At 42.4% G+C, this 24,717-nt stretch overlaps 2 protein-coding genes across 5 annotated transcripts in view; both read right to left on the bottom strand.

The window, feature by feature from the left end:
* LOC117345227 (nucleoporin NUP188 homolog) overlaps positions 1–1,195 on the bottom strand; it is a 78,337-nt gene extending 77,142 nt beyond the window's left edge. For all 4 annotated transcript variants that reach the window (XR_004536380.1, XM_033908254.1, XM_033908266.1 and 1 more), the window contains exons 1-2: positions 1,135–1,195; positions 206–263 (exon numbers count right to left, since the gene is read on the bottom strand). Coding sequence is in view for 3 of the 4 variants with exons in the window: in XM_033908254.1 (XP_033764145.1) it covers positions 206–263; positions 1,135–1,181 (105 nt within the window). In the remaining variant the exon portion in view is untranslated. The remainder of the gene's footprint in view (positions 1–205; positions 264–1,134) is intronic.
* Positions 1,196–8,645: 7,450 nt separating this feature from the next.
* The window catches only part of LOC117345220 (neural proliferation differentiation and control protein 1-like), a 76,277-nt gene continuing 60,205 nt past the window's right edge, over positions 8,646–24,717 (bottom strand). Inside the window, exons 6-7 of the mRNA XM_033908241.1 lie at positions 12,401–12,500; positions 8,646–11,807 (exon numbers count right to left, since the gene is read on the bottom strand). Coding sequence (XP_033764132.1) covers positions 11,721–11,807; positions 12,401–12,500 — 187 coding nt within the window. The 3' untranslated portion in view covers positions 8,646–11,720. The remainder of the gene's footprint in view (positions 11,808–12,400; positions 12,501–24,717) is intronic.

The raw sequence follows: 24,717 nt of genomic DNA, 5'->3' as shown, positions 1-24,717 counted from the left end.
ATACAAAAATGAAATTACATTGATTTTTTGTGTGGAATTATTAGAGTCGATGTCAACATATGTATGCTATCATTATTGTAATGGAATTACACTCATAATACTGTAGCATTATCGATATCTAGTAAATTCTTCTGGGCCAAACTTGTTCAGAACCTCAAAAAATAAAGCACATTCGTCACCTATGTTTCTTATACCTAAACCATACCTTCGGACGCAGGACTCCTGTTCCATTTATAAGCTGCCATAGCGATCTATTACCAAAGCTGAAATGATATAGATCAAAATATATATATGTAGGTAGCAATGCTCAAGCAAAGGGCAGGTAACTCGTATCAATATCTTAGAAATGCTTTAAAACATGTACCCCAATTATAGGGTTTAGTATCCGGACGATTTAACTGTCTTTATCATTCTATACAAACGCATAAATTACCTAAAAATATCCATAAGGAATCCTATTGATTTAACTTTATTTCGTATGTTAAAAATGGCAAAAGGGTAAGGAATGCTGATTTTTTGAAAAACTGAATTATGAATATTACCGTGATTCCGGCCGAGTCAAACGGCGTGACCATACTGGCTGTATAACTTAGGCATTTCAAAATCATATTCAACTTATCAAGATGCATGTAGTACACGTTTTTTGTATATTTGAAAAAAATGCTATTCTAGGACAGTGGATTTTCGTTTTTTAAAAATCGCATAGAAAATTTGTTTTTCAACCGATTTTCAATCTGTTTTCTGTTTTGTAATGAGCAAACACAGATAAACAAAATAAGATACAGTTTATATAAACACATATTAAGGGAAAAAATGGTTGAGCATTGCAAATGTACTCTAACAATGTTAGAGGTTTTACACGGCGAGATACTTTTGACAGGCGCCGTGTCGCAGTCGGCAAAATCATATCCAATAGAAAAAGAGCCGACCAGCGGCCTCTTATGTTATAGGAGTAATGTAGGGTGCACCTAAAATGACATTTAAAAATTGTAAACAAAACATGTACTGCAACATGAAATGGAAACATACATAATTGTTTTCAATGTAACATCACATAGTAGTTTGTAGAGAAAAAACCCGAAAACAGTCTATTCGTCGGATTAAGATATGACGCTAAATAATCGTAAATAGTACCTGTCTGGTTTCACAGTAGGTTGATTTGAAACTCCAGTGCCCGCCATGCTTTCATTTTCTGTACCGGAAGTGCCTTTATTATGGCTAGCAATTTATCCAAGTACGGGATGAATAAATCCGGAATATTTCACCTTATTCATTTTGAAACACCAAGGTGATAAAAGTTAAAAATCAAATGTAAAAGAAGGATAAGCGACATATTAGGTCAATATTACAAGTCCGTGGTTATTCAGTTTTCCTAGAAATAACATCTTATTCTGAATCCCAATAAATCCTCAAGTATGTAAGGTTTTCTTCTGATGTAGACATGAGTAGACTTATCTGTAGAAAATAGACTATTTGCTATTAGAACTATAACCGTGCACGTGACCAGGTGTGTTCTTATCGCGTTTTCAATAGGATTTTTTTTTTTAAATGTCAAATATACATAGAGTTTGTAAAATACGTTGTGTTGTCATTTACCGCTTTTCCATGTTGAGAGATATATGTCGGTGCTGTAAAGATATAACTTAAAAAAAAAAAAAAAACGCTTTGAGAAGGAAATGTCCAGTTCAAACATTACACAAATTACTTCCATATTGAAACGTGTCGGAATAGAGAAAACAACTCGGTCTAAAAAGTGTCGGAATAGAGAAGACAGCTAGGTCTAAAACGTGTCGGAATAGAGAAGACCGCTAGGTCTAAAACGTGTCGGAATAAAGAATACAAATATGGGTCTAAAACGTGTCGGAATATAGAATACAAATGTGGGTCTTAAACGTGTTGGAATATAGAATACAAATGAGTCTAAAACATGTCGGAATATAGAATACAAATGGGTCTAAAACGTGTCGGAATAAAGAATACAAATATGGGTCTTAAACGTGTTGGAATATAGAATACAAATATGAGTCTAAAACGTGTCGGAATATAGAATACAAATGGGTCTAAAACGTGTCGGAATATAGAATACAAATGGGTCTAAAACGTGTCGGAATATAGAATACAAATATGGGTCTTAAACGTGTTGGAATATAGAATACAAATGGGTCTAAAACGTGTCGGAATATAGAATACAAATGGGTCTAAAACGTGTCGGAATATAGAATACAAATGGGTCTAAAACGTGTCGGAATAGAGAAGACCGCTAGGTCTAAAACGTGTCGGAATATAGAATACCACTGGGTCTAACACGTGTCGGAATAGAGAAGACAAATGGCTCTAGAACGTGTTGGAATAAAGAAGACAAATATTCAAGATAAAAAAGTTACATACAAAAAAAATGTACGTTTTCCTTTACACATCATATATCAATTAAAATCGACGATGTTTTTGTGTGGAGATATGTGGGTCCTATATGTTGTGAAATATGTGGGTCCTATGTAATGTTGTGAGATATGTGGGTCCTATGTAATGTTGTATGACAGGTGTCTTTGAGGATGTTGTATGACAGGTGTCTTTGAGGATGTTGTATGGCGGGTGTCTTTGAGGATGTTGTATGGCGGGTGTCTTTGAGGATGTTGTATGGCGGGTGTCTTTGAGGATGTTGTATGGCGGGTGTCTTTGAGGATGTTGTATGGCGGGTGTCTTTGAGGATGTTGTATGGCGGGTGTCTTTGAGGATGTTGTATGGCGGGTGTCTTTGAGGATGTTGTATGGTGGGTGTCTTTGAGGATGTTGTATGGCGGGTGTCTTTGAGGATGTTGTATGGAGGACGTTGTATGGTGGGTGTCTTTGAGGATGTTGTATGGTGGGTGTCTTTGAGAATGTTGTATGACAGGTGTCTTTGAGGATGTTGTATGGTGGGTGTCTTTGAGGATGTTGTATGGCGGGTGTCTTTGGGGGTTTTTTTTATTTTTCGGGGGTGGGGGGGGGTTTTTTGGGGGGGGATGTTGTATTTTGGGGTTGGGTTTTTTTTTTTTTTTGGGGGATGTTTATTTTTTTGGGGGTCTTTTTTGGATGTTTTTGTTTTTAAGGGGAAGGGGTCTTTTTTTTTTTTGGGGTTGTCTCCCCGGGAGTCGAGCCCTCTTCGTCAAATGAAGAGGTAGGTTTTTTATATGGCTCCATTTATATTATATTTTAAGAATATCCATGTACATGAGAAATTGTCATTGTTTGTAAAAGCGTTACGCACTTGCTACTTTGTCAGATCTGTAATGTGCATAGTTCAGTAGTAGTTGTAACGTTTATGATTACGCCTGGGTTAGTAGGTGTTCTTGAATCTTAGGTTCTAAGTGTTATGCTTCCGGTTGCGTCAGGTGCGTACACCTGTCGTGTTATTGTGGGATGGATTATTCCACTTTGAGATTGTAACTATTTTACTTATTGTTGTTATTTGTTATTTTAGGGTGTTTTATGGACTAATAAACTATGAATTGGAACTCAAGCGTTGGAGTCATGGTGTAGACAATTTGAATAACCAACCCGGCTCAAAACGACCGGTTACACAAACAAAATCATATTCAACTTATCAAGATGCATGTAGTACACGTTTTTTGTATATTTGAAAAAAATGCTATTCTAGGACAGTGGATTTTCGTTTTTTAAAAATCGCATAGAAAATTTGTTTTTCAACCGATTTTCAATCTGTTTTCTGTTTTGTAATGAGCAAACATAGATAAACAAAATAAGATACAGTTTATATAAACACATATTAAGGGAAAAAATGGTTGAGCATTGCAAATGTACTCTAACAATGTTAGAGGTTTTACACGGCGAGATACTTTTGACAGGCGCCGTGTCGCAGTCGGCAAAATCATATCCAATAGAAAAAGAGCCGACCAGCGGCCTCTTATGTTATAGGAGTAATGTAGGGTGCACCTAAAATGACATTTAAAAATTGTAAACAAAACATGTACTGCAACATGAAATGGAAACATACATAATTGTTTTCAATGTAACATCACATAGTAGTTTGTAGAGAAAAAACCCGAAAAAAGTCTATTCGTCGGATTAAGATATGACGCTAAATAATCGTAAATAGTACCTGTCTGGTTTCACAGTAGGTTGATTTGAAACTCCAGTGCCCGCCATGCTTTCATTTTCTGTACCGGAAGTGCCTTTATTATGGCTAGCAATTTATCCAAGTACGGGATGAATAAATCCGGAATATTTCACCTTATTCATTTTGAAAACACCAAGGTGATAAAAGTTAAAAATCAAATGTAAAAGAAGGATAAGCGACATATTAGGTCAATATTACAAGTCCGTGGTTATTCAGTTTTCCTAGAAATACATCTTATTCTGAATCCCAATAAATCCTCAAGTATGTAAGGTTTTCTTTCTGATGTAGACATGAGTAGACTTATCTGTAGAAAATAGGACTATTTGCTATTAGAACTATAACCGTGCACGTGACCAGGTGTGTTCTTATCGCGTTTTCAATAGGATTTTTTTTTAAATGTCAAATATACATAGAGTTTTGTAAAATACGTTGTGTTGTCATTACCGCTTTTCCATGTTGAGAGATATATGTCGGTGCTGTAAAGATATAACTTAAAAAAAAAAAAACGCTTTGAGAAGGAAATGTCCAGTTCAAACATTACACAAATTACTTCCATATTGAAACGTGTCGGAATAGAGAAAACAACTCGGTCTAAAAAGTGTCGGAATAGAGAAGACAGCTAGGTCTAAAACGTGTCGGAATAGAGAAGACCGCTAGGTCTAAAACGTGTCGGAATAAAGAATACAAATATGGGTCTAAAACGTGTCGGAATATAGAATACAAATGTGGGTCTTAAACGTGTTGGAATATAGAATTACAAATGAGTCTAAAATGTGTCGGAATATAGAATACAAATGGGTCTAAAACGTGTCGGAATAGAGAAGACCGCTAGGTCTAAAACGTGTCGGAATATAGAATACCACTGGGTCTAAAACGTGTCGGAATAGAGAAGACAAATGGCTCTAGAACGTGTTGGAATAAAGAAGACAAATATTCAAGATAAAAAAGTTACATACAAAAAAAATGTACGTTTTCCTTTACACATCATATATCAATTAAAATCGACGATGTTTTTGTGTGGAGATATGTGGGTCCTATATAATGTTGTGAGATATGTGGGTCCTATGTAATGTTGTGAGATATGTGGGTCCTATGTAATGTTGTATGACAGGTGTCTTTGAGGATGTTGTATGGTGGTGTCTTTGAGGATGTTGTATGGCGGGTGTCTTTGAGGATGTTGTATGGCGGGTGTCTTTGAGGATGTTGTATGGTGGGTGTCTTTGAGGATGTTGTATGGCGGGTGTCTTTGAGGATGTTGTATGGTGGGCGTCTTTGAGGATGTTGTATGGCGGGTGTCTTTGAGGATGTTGTATGGCGGGTGTCTTTGAGGATGTTGTATGGTGGGTGTCTTTGAGGATGTTGTATGGCGGGTGTCTTTGAGGATGTTGTATGGAGGACGTTGTATGGTGGGTGTCTTTGAGGATGTTGTATGGTGGGTGTCTTTGAGAATGTTGTATGACAGGTGTCTTTGAGGATGTTGTATGGTGGGTGTCTTTGAGGATGTTGTATGGCGGGTGTCTTTGAGGATGTTTTATGGCGGGTGTCTTTGAGGATGTTGTATGGCGGGTGTCTTTGGGGATGTTGTATGGTGGGTGTCTTTTAGGATGTTGTATGGCAGGTGTCTTTGAGGATGCTGTATGGTAGGTATCTTTGAGGATGTTGTATGGTAGGTGTTTTTGAGGATGTTGTATGGTAGGTGTCTTTGAGGATGTTTTATGGCTGGTGTCTTTGAGGATGTTTTATGGCGGGTGTCTTTGAGGATGTTGTATGGTAGGTGTCTTTGAGGATGTTGTATGGCGGGTGTCTTTGAGGATGTTGTATGGTAGGTGTCTTTTAAGATGTTGTATGGTGGGTGTCTTTGAGGATGTTGTATGGTGGGTGTCTTTGAGGATGTTGTATGGTGGGTGTCTTTGAGGATGTTGTATGGTGGGTGTCTTTGAGGATGTTGTATGGTAGTGTCTTTGAGGATGTTGTATGGCTGGTGTCTTTGAGGATCTTGTATGGCAGGTGTCTTTGAGGATGTTGTATGGCAGGTGTATAGTCCATGAAGAAGATGCTTACCATTCCGTAACATCATATCTTTTCTTGAACTTTTTCAATGGTCTGTATTAAATTCCTATTTGTCCTGATTTTATACTTTGGAGCAAGACTTGATTTTGGTTGTATGTCAGTATTCCCTGCAATTTCTGTATATCCTTGTCATGTCATTGGTCCAAGATCTTGAAGTTGGATGAAAATTTTCACTTTTAGTTTTGAGCTTTTTCATTACACTCGAGTAGAGAAAATTTCAGCGTTCAGAAATCAGAACTTAAAAATGTTTCCACGATTTAAATCCTGAATAAATGTTATTTCTCTAACATTTCTTTATAGGATTTAGTCATACTGTATGCAAACACCATGCATGAGAAAACCTGGAAGGTCATGGCCGTTGAAAATATTTATAGATCACCATAAATTCATTCCATGAAATCACTCTAGTGACTTAATTTGATCAAGTTCTCCATAGGGAAAGAATCAAAATACCTTTGATATAAGTTTATGTTTTAGTTTCTGATGTCAAGGTCACATTAACTATTTCTAGACTTGTACTTTGGTCAAGGTCAACTAATTCATGCTGTAGATGTGCTAATTATCAAGTGTTTCACAGTAATGAAAAAAAACAACATTTGAATTGCAATTTATGGATAATTTTGAATTTTGGCAGGAAAACATTCTTCAAAGTACCATATTTGCGTCATTTTTGATGATTTGACCTAGAAACTTTGCACACACCTTCATAAGAGCAGGTTCTTTAAAATGTGACACAAACAAATCATTTTGAAAGAATTTTGAAATTTTTAATTTTTTCATCATTTGACCCCTGTGACCATGAAAGTCAAGGTCAAAGCTCAAAGATAAGCACAACATTTGCAGCCACCCAAAAAGGCTACTGATGTGCCAAACATCAAGCTTAATGTGTACAGATAAAAGAGCAGAAACCTTTTATCTGCAATTTTGGGTGATTTTTTAATTTTGGCGGGAAATTTTTTTTAAATTTTTTTTTTCCAAAGTGCCATATCTGTCATTTTCATCATCAGATGATCATAAAACTTGCACATTCTGTTTCAGTGGATCATGTTCTTTTATGTGAGATGAATAAAATTACTCAATTTGAGATTTTTATTTTTGACCGACTTCTGACCACATAACAAGTCCTTGACCTTGACATTCTCTAATAACATGTCTTTGAGAAAAGTTAGCCCTGACCAAATGCTAAGCAATTTAAAAAAAACATGAAACAAATTATGTTTCCTATATAAACTGTAGTAAATTTACCCCCTCCCCAAGGGGAATGCGACACCCGGAGGCCATGAAATTTACAATTTTGATAAAGCATCTTAAGAATCTTCCATCCATGAAGAGTATATACCATTCTGCCATATCTGGGTTTTGAAAAAAAGATTTTTGAAATATCAGTCAATTTGTCCCCTTCTGGCACAGCCCCTCAGGCCCCTGAGGTTAGGGACCATACAATTTACAATTTTGATAGACATTTAGCCAAGGAAGGTTTCTGCAAAATTTCAACAAAAACAGTTCAGGACCGACGGACGATGGACAACGGACGAAGATGGATAGAAAATGTCTAGAAATGTCGCCAGGATGGCTGACTAATACCCCCGCAATCTGCACGAGTCAATGGTGAATTGGAACTGTTAATAAGAGGCTAACTAAGATAACCCAGTAATATAGTGACCAGTTGCCATAGCAACCATAATTTTGAGAAAAATAAAGTGGCATGCACATCTACACATGATCATTAATATTTGTGTGAAGTTTCATCGGAATTGGCCCATCGGTTTAGGAGGAGTTGTCCGGACAAACTTAAAGTTATGGTTCTTACCAGAAAACCTGTTTATAGTGACCAGTTGTCATAGCAACCATAATTTTGAGAAAAATAAAGTGGCATGCACATCTACACATGATCATTAATATTTGTGTGAAGTTTCATCGGAATTGGCCCATCGGTTTAGGAGGAGTTGTCCGGACAAAATGCGTCTACAGACAGACGGACGGACGGACGTACAACCTGATTCCAGTATACCCCCCCTAACTTCGTTGCGGGGGTATAAAAACCTTATGGCAGGGGGGGTTGCTCTATCTTGGGTGTCATCTCTCTTATACACAATCAACAAACACAGTTTTTTTTTTTTCAAGTTTTATTTCATATGTAAAATTTTCTAGTAGATTATCTGAAAAGGAAATCAACATTAAAACAAACAAGTGTTAGCTAAAATAAGAATCAATGATAAGTTAGTTAATGTAAATATCAGATATATATAGCTTACTGTCAGTTAATGTAAACATCAGATAAGGACGAGAGAAAAAAAAAATAAGATTCTTTACAACTTTCAAGATTTTGTTTTTTAAAGTGTAACATAATCATGTACTTAGAAATCTAAAATTTGATAGACCTGGAAAAACAAGGAGGAAAATATATGCTGATTACATAAGTCGGAGGTGTTTACATATGAAATAAGACTTTACTACTGATAACCGCACCAGACCTAAACAACATATAAGTTACAACGAAAAGTTGTAAATAATTTCCAAATGATTCAAGAGATTAAGTTTGGGTGTTGATTTTAGTGTTGCGTTTCTATGATAACTAAAATGTTTAATTGTGTAGTTAAAATGACCAACAGGGTGAGCACTTTTTGTGTACAAAATATTAAAATCTAAAAGAATGAACGCCATTCTCATTCATATGCATTAATAGCATTCTATGATGTTACAATATGACAATTATTTGTTGAGAAGTTTCTGAAGTTAAATTATTTTTCTTATTTACCTTTGGGATTTGCTGAGAACACCATAGAGGGTTATTGCACATTTCACTCACAAAGAACCTTTTACTTTAAATGTACCAAGTTTTCACAGGGAATTGATTTCAGCAACTAAATGTATTTTTACATGAAGCACTGTAATTTATGCCATGCCTGGAAGTTTACCCTTTTTCTATGCAAATACATGTAAAACTAATTTGAAATAATTAGCATAGCCTATCATAGATTAAAAATATACTGAGAAACTGTAATTCCTCTTTCTTTATAATGCTGTCCCATGTCGTTATGGATGAGATTCTTCTGCCTAAATAAGAAAAAAATATTCAGGAATTCCTCCCCAGTCTTGATAAGAAACCCATATCGCTGAATCAAAGAGTCAGAATACTTCTCAGACTTAATAAATACTGATCAATTAATCTAAGTGGCGAACACTTACATCAATTTCAAAATTAAAGCATAATACAACATAAATAAAAACAACAGGAATGTCGTAAATTAAGTTAATGAATCACGAACCTTAACCAAGACCGATGAGCACTCATTATATACCATTGACTGTCATATAGAACATGGTGATTTATAAAGAGAGCCTGCGTTTTCCTAATACACTACAATATTACCAAATGCACATCTTCCATCTTAGCTGTAATTTTGTAGATAACATCCATACATTTCGTTTTGGAGATCATGAGTGACTAAAATTGTGTCATTTTTCAAGCGTTTCGTATACATTTTGTATCTATGTATGGATCTACGCCAAAGCTTAGAACAGGATGGAGTAATATTTTCAGTTTACATTTTCTTTTTAACATCAGCAAATCATAAATTCACAACCATTAATAACATAACATAAAAACAATAAGTTTTCCAAGAGCAGTCAAACACCGACTTGTTCCCCCATATCATCAAACAGCATGCATGTCCAATACAAATGTAGGGACCACGCTAATGCTGTATCCAAGGCCACACCGCAATTTAGTACAGAAGACACGATACAAAACTTAACAGAGATAAAGGAGATATGTATATAAACAAGAGCTGATAAAACGTTTCCTATCCGCTGAACATGTCTGCATTAGCCTTAAGAGCATAGATATTGATTCCGCAAAACTGCTTTTAATACAAATAGTATTAGGCTATACCCTTCTTTGTAGATTTAAACAGGTTTACTTTATACATGTCAGCATGGGATTGTTATAACAAAGGAGATTTGGAGAAGTTCGTAGGTGACCAAAGCAAGCAATTCACAGTGTAAATACCGAAAGGGAATGAGATAAAGATGAATTTTGATAAAATCTATGTTAAATCTATGTATGAATGGAAAATATTGAAGAATATCAGATCAAGTAGAGACATAAAGAATTGTGAGATCAAGGATTAATAAATGGTTTAAAGGATTTCAAATCATTGAGAAATGTTACTAATTCTACTGTTTAACATATGCTCTAGTCAATAGTGGATTTACAACACAAAGTGCCAAGTCAACTAGTGTTAAATCATCCTTCCTCCTCCTCATCACCAATCATCCTCATTATCATCACCAGCTCATCACACAGACTTTAGGAGGATCAAATACAGGAACCGGTATTGTGATATCTTTGGAATGCACAGAGGAAAAAAATATAGCACAACAAAACAGAAAAGGTTAAAAACTTGACTTCAAGGTTTCAGAAAATACTAAATCAAGACTACCATGTATCAATTTTCAGATCTAAAACTTATACAATACTTCATAAATCACTTTGTTACAGCCATTTTATTTTATAAGTGTAATTTTGTGACTTTGATATACAGCTTTTCAACCAAATGAAACAAAAAAGACCTGTCCACAGACAGCCAAGGCTAGTGTAACTTGAACAGTACAATTTCTCAGTTACACCGTGGAATGATCACAAGCCATGAACAAAATGAGGGATTAAAACATTATTTGTGCGATTCAATGTACATTGTACAATGTATACCATTTATATTCTTCAAGGTAGGAGAACTTCCTAATAAGGGTCAAACCTGAACTCTCCTATTTTGAAGAGTAATTTAAGTATAGTGTGAAGTTGTGAACTATAAAATCAATTTTGACAATTTGTATATTTTCAGGTAGTTTCATGGTACAAGTCAATACTGTTATACATTCTTAATAAAGAAAATGTAACTGCCAAACAGGACTGAACAGTGATATCTTACTGATGTTCTTAATACAATGATATCTTACTGATGTCTTAATACAGTGATATCTTACTGATGTTCTTAATACAGTGATATCTTACCGATATTCTTAAGACAGTGATATCTTACTGATGTTCTTAATACAATGATATCTTACTAATGTCTTAATACAGTGATATCTTACTGATGTTCTTAATACAATGATATCTTTCTAATATTCTTAATACAGTGATATCTTACTGATGTTCTTGATACAGTGATATCTTACTGATGTTCTAAATACAGTGATATCTTACTGATGTTCTTGATACAGATATTTCCTTATATGTAACTGTCTTAACATGTTTCAGTACAGTGTATTGACCCATTCAAAGAATCTAGTTCAGTTGATTTTCGTTTTTTGATGACAAAATTAAGTTTCATATTATTTGATACAATATGCTTTCACCAAAAATCACAGGGATAAACTAATTACTAATTAATAAATATCTTAATCACAGAGCACTTGTCTAAGAACAACAAAAATTATATCCCACCACAACTACATATGTTTCACACCCACTAAGCCAGAGCTAAGGGAGATAACTACAGCGCCTTCAGCTGAAGACTGATGCACCCTCACTGGGGCTCCTTAGGATGTTCTGGGCCGGGAGCTCCGGGGGTCTCCTCGCTGAATAAAGGATTTCTTACTTCCATCTCCCCTGTCTGAGGACATAAACAAAACATATGATATAGAATAACAAGATAAGTGTTACATACATACAGTGGAATATTACAACCTGTTACATACAAGCTCACTGGTCGTTCAGGACCACGTAAGTTAACAACCAAACAAACATTAATAAAGTGATAGTATGGAGGCACCCAGAATACATTATTATGTATTAGGTGAAAAAATTGTTGTGTTATGAAACAAATAGAAAATTTTGTAAAAATTTTACCTACCGTAATAAAATATGACATTTTACCCCCAAAATCCCTCTTCCTGAAGAGTGAGAAGCGAAATACCTCTGATACATTACTATATCTTACTACATAATTTGTAAAGGACAGCAATAAAGATGTTATATTATCAAAATCTGAAGTTTTTAACCCAAAATTAAAACCCCCAAAAATCTAAAAAAAAAAACCAAACAAAACATAAACCAATAATTTTTAAGAGTGTGTTCATACGTACTATAATGTAACTATAGTCCAAGTATGGCTGACTTAACACTTATCCTTTTTAAGAAAGCCATGTTAAGACCCTCTCATTTATGAAATATCTATAAAAAGGTCCATGTGTGTGATCTACTTACCGGTGCCAGACCGGGACATTCATATACAGTATAATCGCCCTCCTCATTTTCCTCCTCAGATTCATCTTCTGATGCATCATGTTTCATCTCACCATTAGCTCTGTAAGTACAACAGTTTTCAATGATACATCACAATACATGTTTATTACAATGAATCCACAGTCAATATATTGGTACACACAGTATTGAATTTTATTGATAGATACATATGGTGTATACTTTCATTAATTGGTAACCATGATTTATAACTGGTATGCACATTGTTTAATTTCATTGATACATACACATGATTTATAATTTCATTAATTGGTACATAAAATGTATAATTTCATTAATTGGTACACACGATGTATAATTTCATTAATTGGTACATAAAATGTATAATTTCATTAATTGGTACACACGATGTATAATTTCATTAATTGGTACATAAAATGTATAATTTCATTAATTGGTACACACGATGTATAATTTCATTAATTGGTACACACGATGTATAATTTCATTAATTGGTACACATGATGTATAATTTCATTAATTGGTACACACAATGTATAATTTCATTAATTGGTACACACGATGTATAATTTCATTAATTGGTACACACGATGTATAATTTAATTAATTTGTACACACGATGTATAATTTCAACTAATTGGTACACACGATGTATAATTTCATTAATTTGTACACACGATGTATAATTTCATTAATTGGTACACATGATGTATAATTTCATTTATTGGTACACACAGTGTTTAATTACATTGATAGCCTCACTCAGTGTATATGCTTTTATTAATTTTCAATTACCATAAAATTCTGTATTACTTAAATATATAAATGTGTGTATTTTAAGTCATAAGAACAATAGACACTAGATCTTTTTTAATACCTGGTACTAGAAATTGCATTACATTAACTATCAACAAAAGTTATCTTTCTTGACATGTATATGTCCTACATTTTCCAGACAACAGTGAATACAATTTATTTCTGTTTTTTTGAAAAGCAGATCAGAATCAAGGATGAAACAGAAATAAAGGTACAGGATATTACAGTCTCACTAGAATCTTGCTGGAATCAATATGGTTGAATTCTCCATGGGCTGAGAGATAGATCAGACTTGGGTCTGATGTGCTAAGACTGAGAGTAGAGTAGAATAATGTCCATTTTGTTTGTCTAGTGGGATAACTTAACTTATAGTATCTTCAGTAATTAGTTACATTGTTCTCCACATGGGAAATTTACCACGGAACTCACAGGGAGTTCTGTCTCCAACAATTCCTTTATGTATAAGGATTCTGTTTGGAAATTCATTGACGGAAACAAACATGGACCCACATATCAACTGCATGGTAACTGACATGGAAAGTTTACAGACATAAATAGGTGATCTGTTCACCTCGCTCTGTCGATTCTGTTTGCTTTAAATACCGATTCTGTTTGCTTTAAATACCGCTGTGCGAGGCTGTTTGAACTAATACTTAACTAACAGGGCTATAGTAATTACAAGTCAGTAAATGGCTTTAGCTGACACTGATACAGTACAAAGGTTATACACTCGAGCTAAAAACAAAACCATGCATTTACCAACCATACCTCACCTATTTGATAATTAAGCTCATTAAAATTTGTCAAGTATGAATCAATTTACAGTAAAACATGTTTATAACAAGCTATAAAAATGTTTCAGATTCTAACTGGTCCCATGGAATTGTCTCATGAACATCAAAACCTTACAATAAATGACCCTTTTGATGAACTACATCTTTTTTTGTTCTTTCCTGAGGCTGGTTCATCATGAAGTCAAATCATCATACCATTGTTGCGAATGACTTCCATATAAAATATAATGACAGAAACACTCCAGACATGGAGGTGGTTTTATATCTCCCTTTAGGTCAGGTAGTACATGTCCCAGTACCCACATACAACAGCATGCTGGTGCAGATTGACACATATTGATAATTCTGCTGGCATATTTCTGCTCAAGTAAGCACAATTGTCAACCAGAGACATATCTCAATTTTGCAAGCTTTCAGCCAATCTATCAGAGCAATATGGGAGACTTATTAAATCTCCACTTATTTCCAATGACACTATCCTGATCTCCCGTGACACTAGGACCTGATCTCCCATGACACTCACTGGGACCTGATCTCCCATGACACTGGGACATGATATCCATGACACTACGACCTGATCTCCCGTGACACTAGGACCTCTCCCGTGACACTAGGACCTGATCTCCCATGACACTGGGACCTGATCTCCCGTGACACAAGGACCTCTCCCGTGATACTAGGACCTGATCTCCCATGACACTGGGACCTGATCTCCCATGACACTAGGACCTGATCTCCCATGACACTGGGACCTGATCTCCATGACACTAGGACCTGATCTCCATGACACTAGGACCTGATCTCCCATGACACTAGGACCTGATCTCCCGTGACACTAGGACTTGATCTCCCGTGACACTAGGACCTGATCTCCATGACACTAGGACCTGATCTCCATGACACTAGGACCTGATCTCCCATGACACTGGGACCTGATCTCCCATGACACTGGGACCTGATCTCCCATGACACTGGGACCTGATCTCCCATGACACTGGGACTTGATCTCCATGACACTAGGACCTGATCTCCCATGACACTGGGACCTGATCTCCCATGACACTAGGACCTGATCTCCCATGACACTGGGACCTGATCTCCCATGACACTGGGACCTGATCTCCCATGACACTAGCACCTGATCTCCATGACACTAGGACCTGATCTCCCATGACACTGGGACCTGATCTCCATGACACTAGGACCTGATCTCCCGTGACACTAGGACCTGATATCCCATGACACTAGGACCTGATCTCCATGATACTAGGACCTGATCTCCCGTGACACTAGGACCTGATCTCCCGTGACACTAGGACCTGATCTCCATGACACTAGGACCTGATCTCCATGATACTAGGACCTGATCTCCCGTGACACTAGGACCTGATCTCCCGTGACACTAGGACCTGATCTCCCATGACATTAGGACCTGATCTCCCATGACACTAGGACCTGATCTCCCATGAAACTAGGACCTGATCTCCTATGACACTAGGACCTGATCCCCCATGACACTAGGACCTGATCTCCCGTGACACTAGGACCTGATCTCCCATGACACTAGGACCTGATCTCCCATGACACTGGGACCTGATCTCCCATGACACTAGGACATGATTCTCCCAGTGACACTAGGACCTGATCTCCCATGACACTAGGGACCTGATCTCCCATGACACTGGGACCTGATCTCCATGACACTAGGGACCTGATCTCCCATGAACACTAGGGACCTGATCTCCCATGACACTAGGGACCTGATCTCCCATGACACTAGGACCTGATCTCCCATGACACTAGGGACCTGATCTCCCAGTGACACTAGGGACCTGATCTTCCCAGTGACACTAGGACCTGATTCTCCCATGACACTAGGACCCTGATCTCTGACACTAGGACCTGATCCAACTAGGACCTGATCTCCAGTGACACTAGGACCCTGATCTCCCATGACACTTAGGACCTGATCTCCCTGACACTGGACCTGATCTCCCATGACACTAGGACCTGATCTCCCATGACACTAGGACCTGATCTCCCCTGACACTAGGACCTGATCTCCCATGACACTAGGACCTGATCTCCCATGACACTAGGGACCTGATCTCCCATGACACTAGGACCTGATCTCCCATGACACTAGGACCTGATCTCCCATGACACTAGGACCTGATCTCCCATGACACTAGGACCTGATCTCCATGACACTAGGGACCTGATCTCCATGACACTAGGACCTGATCTCCCATGACACTAGGACCTGATCTCCCATGACACTAGGACCTGATCTCCCATGACACTAGGACCTGATCTCCCATGACACTAGGACCTGATCTCCCATGACACTAGGACCTGATCTCCCATGACACTAGGACCTGATCTCCATGACACTAGGACCTGATCTCCCATGACACTAGGACCTGATCTCCCATGACACTAGGACCTGATCTCCCTGACACTAGGACCTGATCTCCCATGACACTAGGACCTGATCTCCCGTGACACTAGGACCTGATCTCCCATGACACTAGGACCTGATCTCCCATGACACTAGGACCTGATCTCCCATGACACTAGGACCTGATCTCCCATGACACTAGGACCTGATCTCCCATGACACTAGGACCTGATCTCCCATGACACTAGGACCTGATCTCCCATGACACTAGGACCTGATCTCCCATGACACTAGGACCTGATCTCCCATGACACTAGGACCTGATCTCCCATGACACTAGGACCTGATCTCCCATGACACTAGGACCTGATCTCCCATGACACTAGGACCTGATCTCCCATGACACTAGGGACCTGATCTCCCATGACACTAGGACCTGATCTCCCATGACACTAGGACCTGATCTCCCATGACACTGGGACCTGATCTCCCATGACACTAGGACCTGATCTCCCATGACACTAGGACCTGATCTCCCATGACACTAGGACCTGATCTCCCATGACACTAGGACCTGATCTCCCATGACACTAGGACCTGATCTCCCATGACACTAGGACCTGATCTCCCATGACACTAGGACCTGATCTCCCATGACACTAGGACCTGATCTCCCATGACACTAGGACCTGATCTCCCATGACACTAGGAACCTGATCTCCCATGACACTGGGACCTGATCTCCCATGACACTAGGACCTGATCTCCCATGACACTAGGACCTGAATCTCCCATGACACTAGGACCTGATCTCCCATGACACTAGGACCTGATCTCCCATGACACTGGGACCTGATCTCCCATGACACTAGGACCTGATCTCCCATGACACTGGACCTGATCTCCCATGACACTAGGACCTGATCTCCCACTGATACTAGGACCTGATCTCCCATGACACTGGGACCTGATCTCCCATGACACTAGGACCTGATCTCCCATGACACTAGGACCTGATCTCCCATGACACCTAGGACCTGATCTCCCATGACACTAGGGACCTGATCTCCCATTACACTAGGACCTGATCTCCCATGAACACTGGGACCTGATCTCCCATGACACTGGGACCTGATCTCCCATGACACTAGGACCTGATCTCCCATGACACTGGGACCTGATCTCCCATGACACTAGGACCTGATCTCCCATGACACTGGGACCTGATCTCCCATGACACTAGGACCTGATCTCCCATGACACTAGGACCTGATCTCCCATGACACTGGGACCTGATCTCCCATGACACTAGGACCTGATCTCCCATGACACTGGGACCTGATCTCCCATGACACTAGGACCTGATCTCCCATGACACTAGGACCTGATCTCCCATGACACTAGGACCTGATCTCCCATGACACTAGGACCTGATCTCCCATGACACTAGGACCTGATCTCCCATGACACTGGGACCTGATCTCCCGTGATACTAGGACCTGATCTCCCATGACACTGGGACCTGATCTCCCATGACACTAGGACCTGATCTCCCAGTGACTACTAGGACCTGATCTCCCATGACACTGGGACCTGATCTCCCATGACACTAGGACCTGATCTCCCATGACACTGGGACCTGATCTCCCATGACACTAGGACCTGATCTCCCATGACACTGGGACCTGATCTCCCACCACACTAGGACCTGATCTCCCGTGATACTAGGACCTGATCTCCCATGACACTGGGACCTGATCTCCCATGACACTAGGACCTGATCTCCCATGACACTGGGACCTGATCTCCCATGACACTAGGACCTGATCTCCCATGACACTGGGACCTGATCTCCCATGACACTAGGACCTGATCTCCCATGACACTAGGACCTGATCTCCCATGACACTAGGACCTGATCTCCCATGACACTAGGACCTGATCTCCCATGACACTAGGACCTGATCTCCCATGACACTAGGACCTGATCTCCCATGACACTTGGACCTGATCTCCCATGACACTAGGACCTGATCTCCCATGACACTGGGACCTGGTCTCCCATGACACTAGGACCGGATCTCCATGACACTGGGACCTGATCTCCCATGACACTAGGACCTGATCTCCCATGACACTAGGACCTGATCTCCCATGACACTGGGACCTGATCTCCCATGACACTAGGACCTGATCTCCCATGACACTGGGACCTGATCTCCCATGACACTAGGACCTGATCTCCCATGACACTAGGACCTGATCTCCCATGACACTGGGACCTGATCTCCCATGACACTAGGACCTGATCTCCCATGACACTGGGACCTGATCTCCCACCACACTAGGACCTGATCTCCCGTGATACTAGGACCTGATCTCCCATGACACTGGGACCTGATCTCCCATGACACTAGGACCTGATCTCCAATGACACTGGGACCTGATCTCCCATGACACTAGGACCTGATCTCCCATGACACTAGGACCCGATCTCCCATGACACTAGGACCTGATCTCCCACCACACTAGGACCTGATCTCCCGTGACACTAGGACCTGATCTCCCGTGACACTAGGACCCGATCTCCCATGACACTAGGACCCTGATCTCCCATGACACTAGGACCTGATCTCCCATGACACTAGGACCTGATCTCCCATGACACTAGGACCTGATCTCCCATGACACTAGGACCTGATCTCCCGTGACACTGGGACCTGATCTCCCATGACACTAGGACCTGATCTCCCATGACACTAGGACCTGATCTCCCATGACACTAGGACCTGATCTCCATGACACTAGGACCTGATCTCCAATGACACTAGGACCTGATCTCCATGACACTAGGACCTGATCTCCCACAACACTAGGACCTGATCTCCCACAACACTAGGACCTGATCTCCCGTGACACTAGGACCTGATCTCCCGTGACACTAGGACCTGATCTCCCGTGACACTAGGACCTGATCTCCCATGACACTAGGACCTGATCTCCCATGACACTGGGACCTGATCTCCCATGACACTAGGACCTGATCTCCCATGACACTAGGACCTGATCTCCCATGACACTAGGACCTGATCTCCATGACACTAGGACCTGATCTCCCATGACACTAGGACCTGATCTCCCATGACACTAGGACCTGATCTCCCATGACACTAGGACCTGATCTCCATGACACTAGGACCTGATCTCCCATGACACTAGGACCTGATCTCCATGACACTAGGACCTGATCTCCCATGACACTAGGACCTGATCTCCCATGACACTGGGACCTGATCTCCCATGACACTAGGACCTGATCTCCCGTGACACTAGGACCTGATCTCCCATGACACTAGGACCTGATCTCCCACGACACTAGGACCTGATCTCCCACAACACTAGGACCTGATCTCCCATGACACTAGGACCTGATCTCCCATGACACTAGGACCTGATCTCCCGTGACACTAGGACCTGATCTCCCGTGACACTAGGACCTGATCTCCCGTGACACTAGGACCTGATCTCCCGTGACACTGGGACCTGATCTCCCGTGACACTAGGACCTGATCTCCCATGACACTAGGACCTGATCTCCCATGACACTAGGACCTGATCTCCCATGACACTAGGACCTGATCTCCCATGACACTAGGACCTGATCTCCACACTAGGACCTGATCTCCCATGACACTAGGACCTGATCTCCCATGACACTAGGACCTGATCTCCCATGACACTAGGCCCTGATCTCCCATGACACTAGGACCTGATCTCCCATGACACTAGGGACCTGATCTCCCATGACACTAGGACCTGATCTCCCATGACACTAGGACCTGATCTCCCATGACACTAGGACCTGATCTCCCATGACACTGGACCTGATCTCCCATGACACTAGGACCTGATCTCCCATGACACTAGGACCTGATCTCCCATGACACTAGGACCTGATCTCCCATGACACTAGGACCTGATCTCCCATGACACTAGGACCTGATCTCCCATGACACTAGGGACCTGATCTCCCATGACACTAGGACCTGATCTCCCATGACACTAGGACCTGATCTCCCATGACACTAGGACCTGATCTCCCATGACACTAGGACCTGATCTCCCATGACACTAGGGACCTGATCTCCCATGACACTAGGACCTGATCTCCCATGACACTAGGACCTGATCTCCCATGACACTAGGACCTGATCTCCCATGACACTAGGACCTGATCTCCCATGACACTAGGACCTGATCTCCCATGACACTAGGACCTGATCTCCCATGACACTAGGACCTGATCTCCCATGACACTGGGACCTGATCTCCCATGACACTAGGACCTGATCTCCCATGACACTGGGACCTGATCTCCCATGACACTAGGACCTGATCTCCCATGACACTGGGACCTGATCTCCCATGACACTGGGACCTGATCTCCCATGACACTAGGACCTGATCTCCCATGACACTAGGACCTGATCTCCCATGACACTAGGACCTGATCTCCCATGACACTAGGACCTGATCTCCCATGACACTGGGACCTGATCTCCCATGACACTAGGACCTGATCTCCCATGACACTGGGACCTGATCTCCCATGACACTAGGACCTGATCTCCCATGACACTGGGACCTGATCTCCCATGACACTAGGACCTGATCTCCCATGACACTGGGACCTGGTCTCCCATGACACTAGGACCGGATCTCCATGACACTGGGACCTGGTCTCCCATGACACTAGGACCTGATCTCCCATGACACTAGGACCTGATCTCCCATGACACTGGGACCTGATCTCCCATGACACTGGGACCTGATCTCCCATGACACTGGGACCTGATCTCCCATGACACTGGGACCTGATCTCCCATGACACTAGGACCTGATCTCCCATGACACTAGGACCTGATCTCCCATGACACTAGGACCTGATCTCCCATGACACTAGGACCTGATCTCCCATGACACTGGGACCTGATCTCCCATGACACTAGGACCTGATCTCCCATGACACTGGGACCTGGTCTCCCATGACACTAGGACCTGATCTCCCATGACACTGGGACCTGATCTCCCATGACACTAGGACCTGATCTCCCATGACACTGGGACCTGGTCTCCCATGACACTAGGACCGGATCTCCATGACACTGGGACCTGGTCTCCCATGACACTAGGACCTGATCTCCCATGACACTAGGACCTGATCTCCCATGACACTGGGACCTGATCTCCCATGACACTAGGACCTGATCTCCCATGACACTGGGACCTGATCTCCCATGACACTAGGACCTGATCTCCCGCGACACTAGGACCTGATCTCCCATGACACTGGGACCTGATCTCCCATGACACTAGGACCTGATCTCCCATGACACTGGGACCTGATCTCCCACCACACTAGGACCTGATCTCCCGTGATACTAGGACCTGATCTCCCATGACACTGGGACCTGATCTCCCATGACACTAGGACCTGATCTCCCATGACACTGGGACCTGATCTCCCATGACACTAGGACCTGATCTCCCATGACACTAGGACCCGATCTCCCATGACACTAGGACCTGATCTCCCACCACACTAGGACCTGATCTCCCATGACACTAGGACCTGATCTCCCGTGACACTAGGACCCGATCTCCCATGACACTAGGACCCGATCTCCCATGACACTAGGACCTGATCTCCCATGACACTAGGACCTGATCTCCCATGACACTAGGACCTGATCTCCCATGACACTAGGACCTGATCTCCCGTGACACTGGGACCTGATCTCCCATGACACTAGGACCTGATCTCCCATGACACTAGGACCTGATCTCCCATGACACTAGGACCTGATCTCCCATGACACTAGGACCTGATCTCCATGACACTAGGACCTGATCTCCAATGACACTAGGACCTGATCTCCATGACACTAGGACCTGATCTCCCACAACCCTAGGACCTGATCTCCCACAACACTAGGACCTGATCTCCCGTGACACTAGGACCTGATCTCCCGTGACACTAGGACCTGATCTCCCATGACACTAGGACCTGATCTCCCATGACACTTGGACCTGATCTCCCATGACACTAGGACCTGATCTCCCATGACACTAGGACCTGATCTCCCATGACACTAGGACCTGATCTCCCATGACACTGGGACCTGATCTCCCATGACACTAGGACCTGATCTCCCATGACACTGGGACCTGATCTCCCATGACACTAGGACCTGATCTCCCGCGACACTAGGACCTGATCTCCCATGACACTGGGACCTGATCTCCCATGACACTAGGACCTGATCTCCCATGACACTGGGACCTGATCTCCCACCACACTAGGACCTGATCTCCCGTGATACTAGGACCTGATCTCCCATGACACTGGGACCTGATCTCCCATGACACTAGGACCTGATCTCCCATGACACTAGGACCCGATCTCCCATGACACTAGGACCTGATCTCCCACCACACTAGGACCTGATCTCCCATGACACTAGGACCTGATCTCCCGTGACACTAGGACCCGATCTCCCATGACACTAGGACCCGATCTCCCATGACACTAGGACCTGATCTCCCATGACACTAGGACCTGATCTCCCATGACACTAGGACCTGATCTCCCATGACACTAGGACCTGATCTCCCGTGACACTGGGACCTGATCTCCCATGACACTAGGACCTGATCTCCCATGACACTAGGACCTGATCTCCCATGACACTAGGACCTGATCTCCCATGACACTAGGACCTGATCTCCATGACACTAGGACCTGATCTCCAATGACACTAGGACCTGATCTCCATGACACTAGGACCTGATCTCCCACAACCCTAGGACCTGATCTCCCACAACACTAGGACCTGATCTCCCGTGACACTAGGACCTGATCTCCCGTGACACTAGGACCTGATCTCCCATGACACTAGGACCTGATCTCCCATGACACTTGGACCTGATCTCCCATGACACTAGGACCTGATCTCCCATGACACTAGGACCTGATCTCCCATGACACTAGGACCTGATCTCCCATGACACTAGGACCTGATCTCCATGACACTAGGACCTGATCTCCCATGACACTAGGACCTGATCTCCCATGACACTGGGACCTGATCTCCCATGACACTAGGACCTGATCTCCCATGACACTAGGACCCGATCTCCCATGACACTAGGACCTGATCTCCCATGACACTAGGACCTGATCTCCCATGACACTAGGACCTGATCTCCCGTGACACTAGGACCTGATCTCCCGTGACACTAGGACCTGATCTCCCGTGACACTAGGACCTGATCTCCCATGACACTGGGACCTGATCTCCCATGACACTAGGACCTGATCTCCCATGACACTAGGACCTGATCTCCCATGACACTAGGACCTGATCTCCCATGACACTAGGACCTGATCTCCCATGACACTAGGACCTGATCTCCATGACACTAGGACCTGATCTCCAATGACACTAGGACCTGATCTCCATGACACTAGGACCTGATCTCCATGACACTAGGACCTGATCTCCCATGACACTAGGACCTGATCTCCCATGACACTAGGACCTGATCTCCCATGACACTAGGACCTGATCTCCATGACACTAGGACCTGATCTCCCATGACACTAGGACCTGATCTCCATGACACTAGGACCTGATCTCCCATGACACTAGGACCTGATCTCCCATGACACTGGGACCTGATCTCCCATGACACTAGGACCTGATCTCCCGTGACACTAGGACCTGATCTCCCATGACACTAGGACCTGATCTCCCACGACACTAGGACCTGATCTCCCACAACACTAGGACCTGATCTCCCACGACACTAGGACCTGATCTCCCATGACACTAGGACCTGATCTCCCGTGACACTAGGACCTGATCTCCCGTGACACTAGGACCTGATCTCCCGTGACACTAGGACCTGATCTCCCATGACACTGGGACCTGATCTCCCATGACACTAGGACCTGATCTCCCATGACACTAGGACCTGATCTCCCATGACACTAGGACCTGATCTCCATGACACTAGGACCTGATCTCCCACAACACTAGGACCTGATCTCCCATGACACTAGGACCTGATCTCCCATGACACTAGGACCTGATCTCCCATGACACTGGGACCTGATCTCCCATGACACTGGGACCTGATCTCCCATGACACTGGGACCTGATCTCCCATGACACTAGGACCTGATCTCCCATGACACTGGGACCTGATCTCCCATGACACTAGGA

This window comes from Pecten maximus, chromosome 2 (assembly GCF_902652985.1).
Source record: "Pecten maximus chromosome 2, xPecMax1.1, whole genome shotgun sequence".
Lineage (NCBI taxonomy): Eukaryota > Metazoa > Mollusca > Bivalvia > Pectinida > Pectinidae > Pecten > Pecten maximus.
The sequence above is the reverse complement of the archived record's forward strand: the minus strand, read 5'-3'. Positions and strand labels throughout refer to the sequence as shown.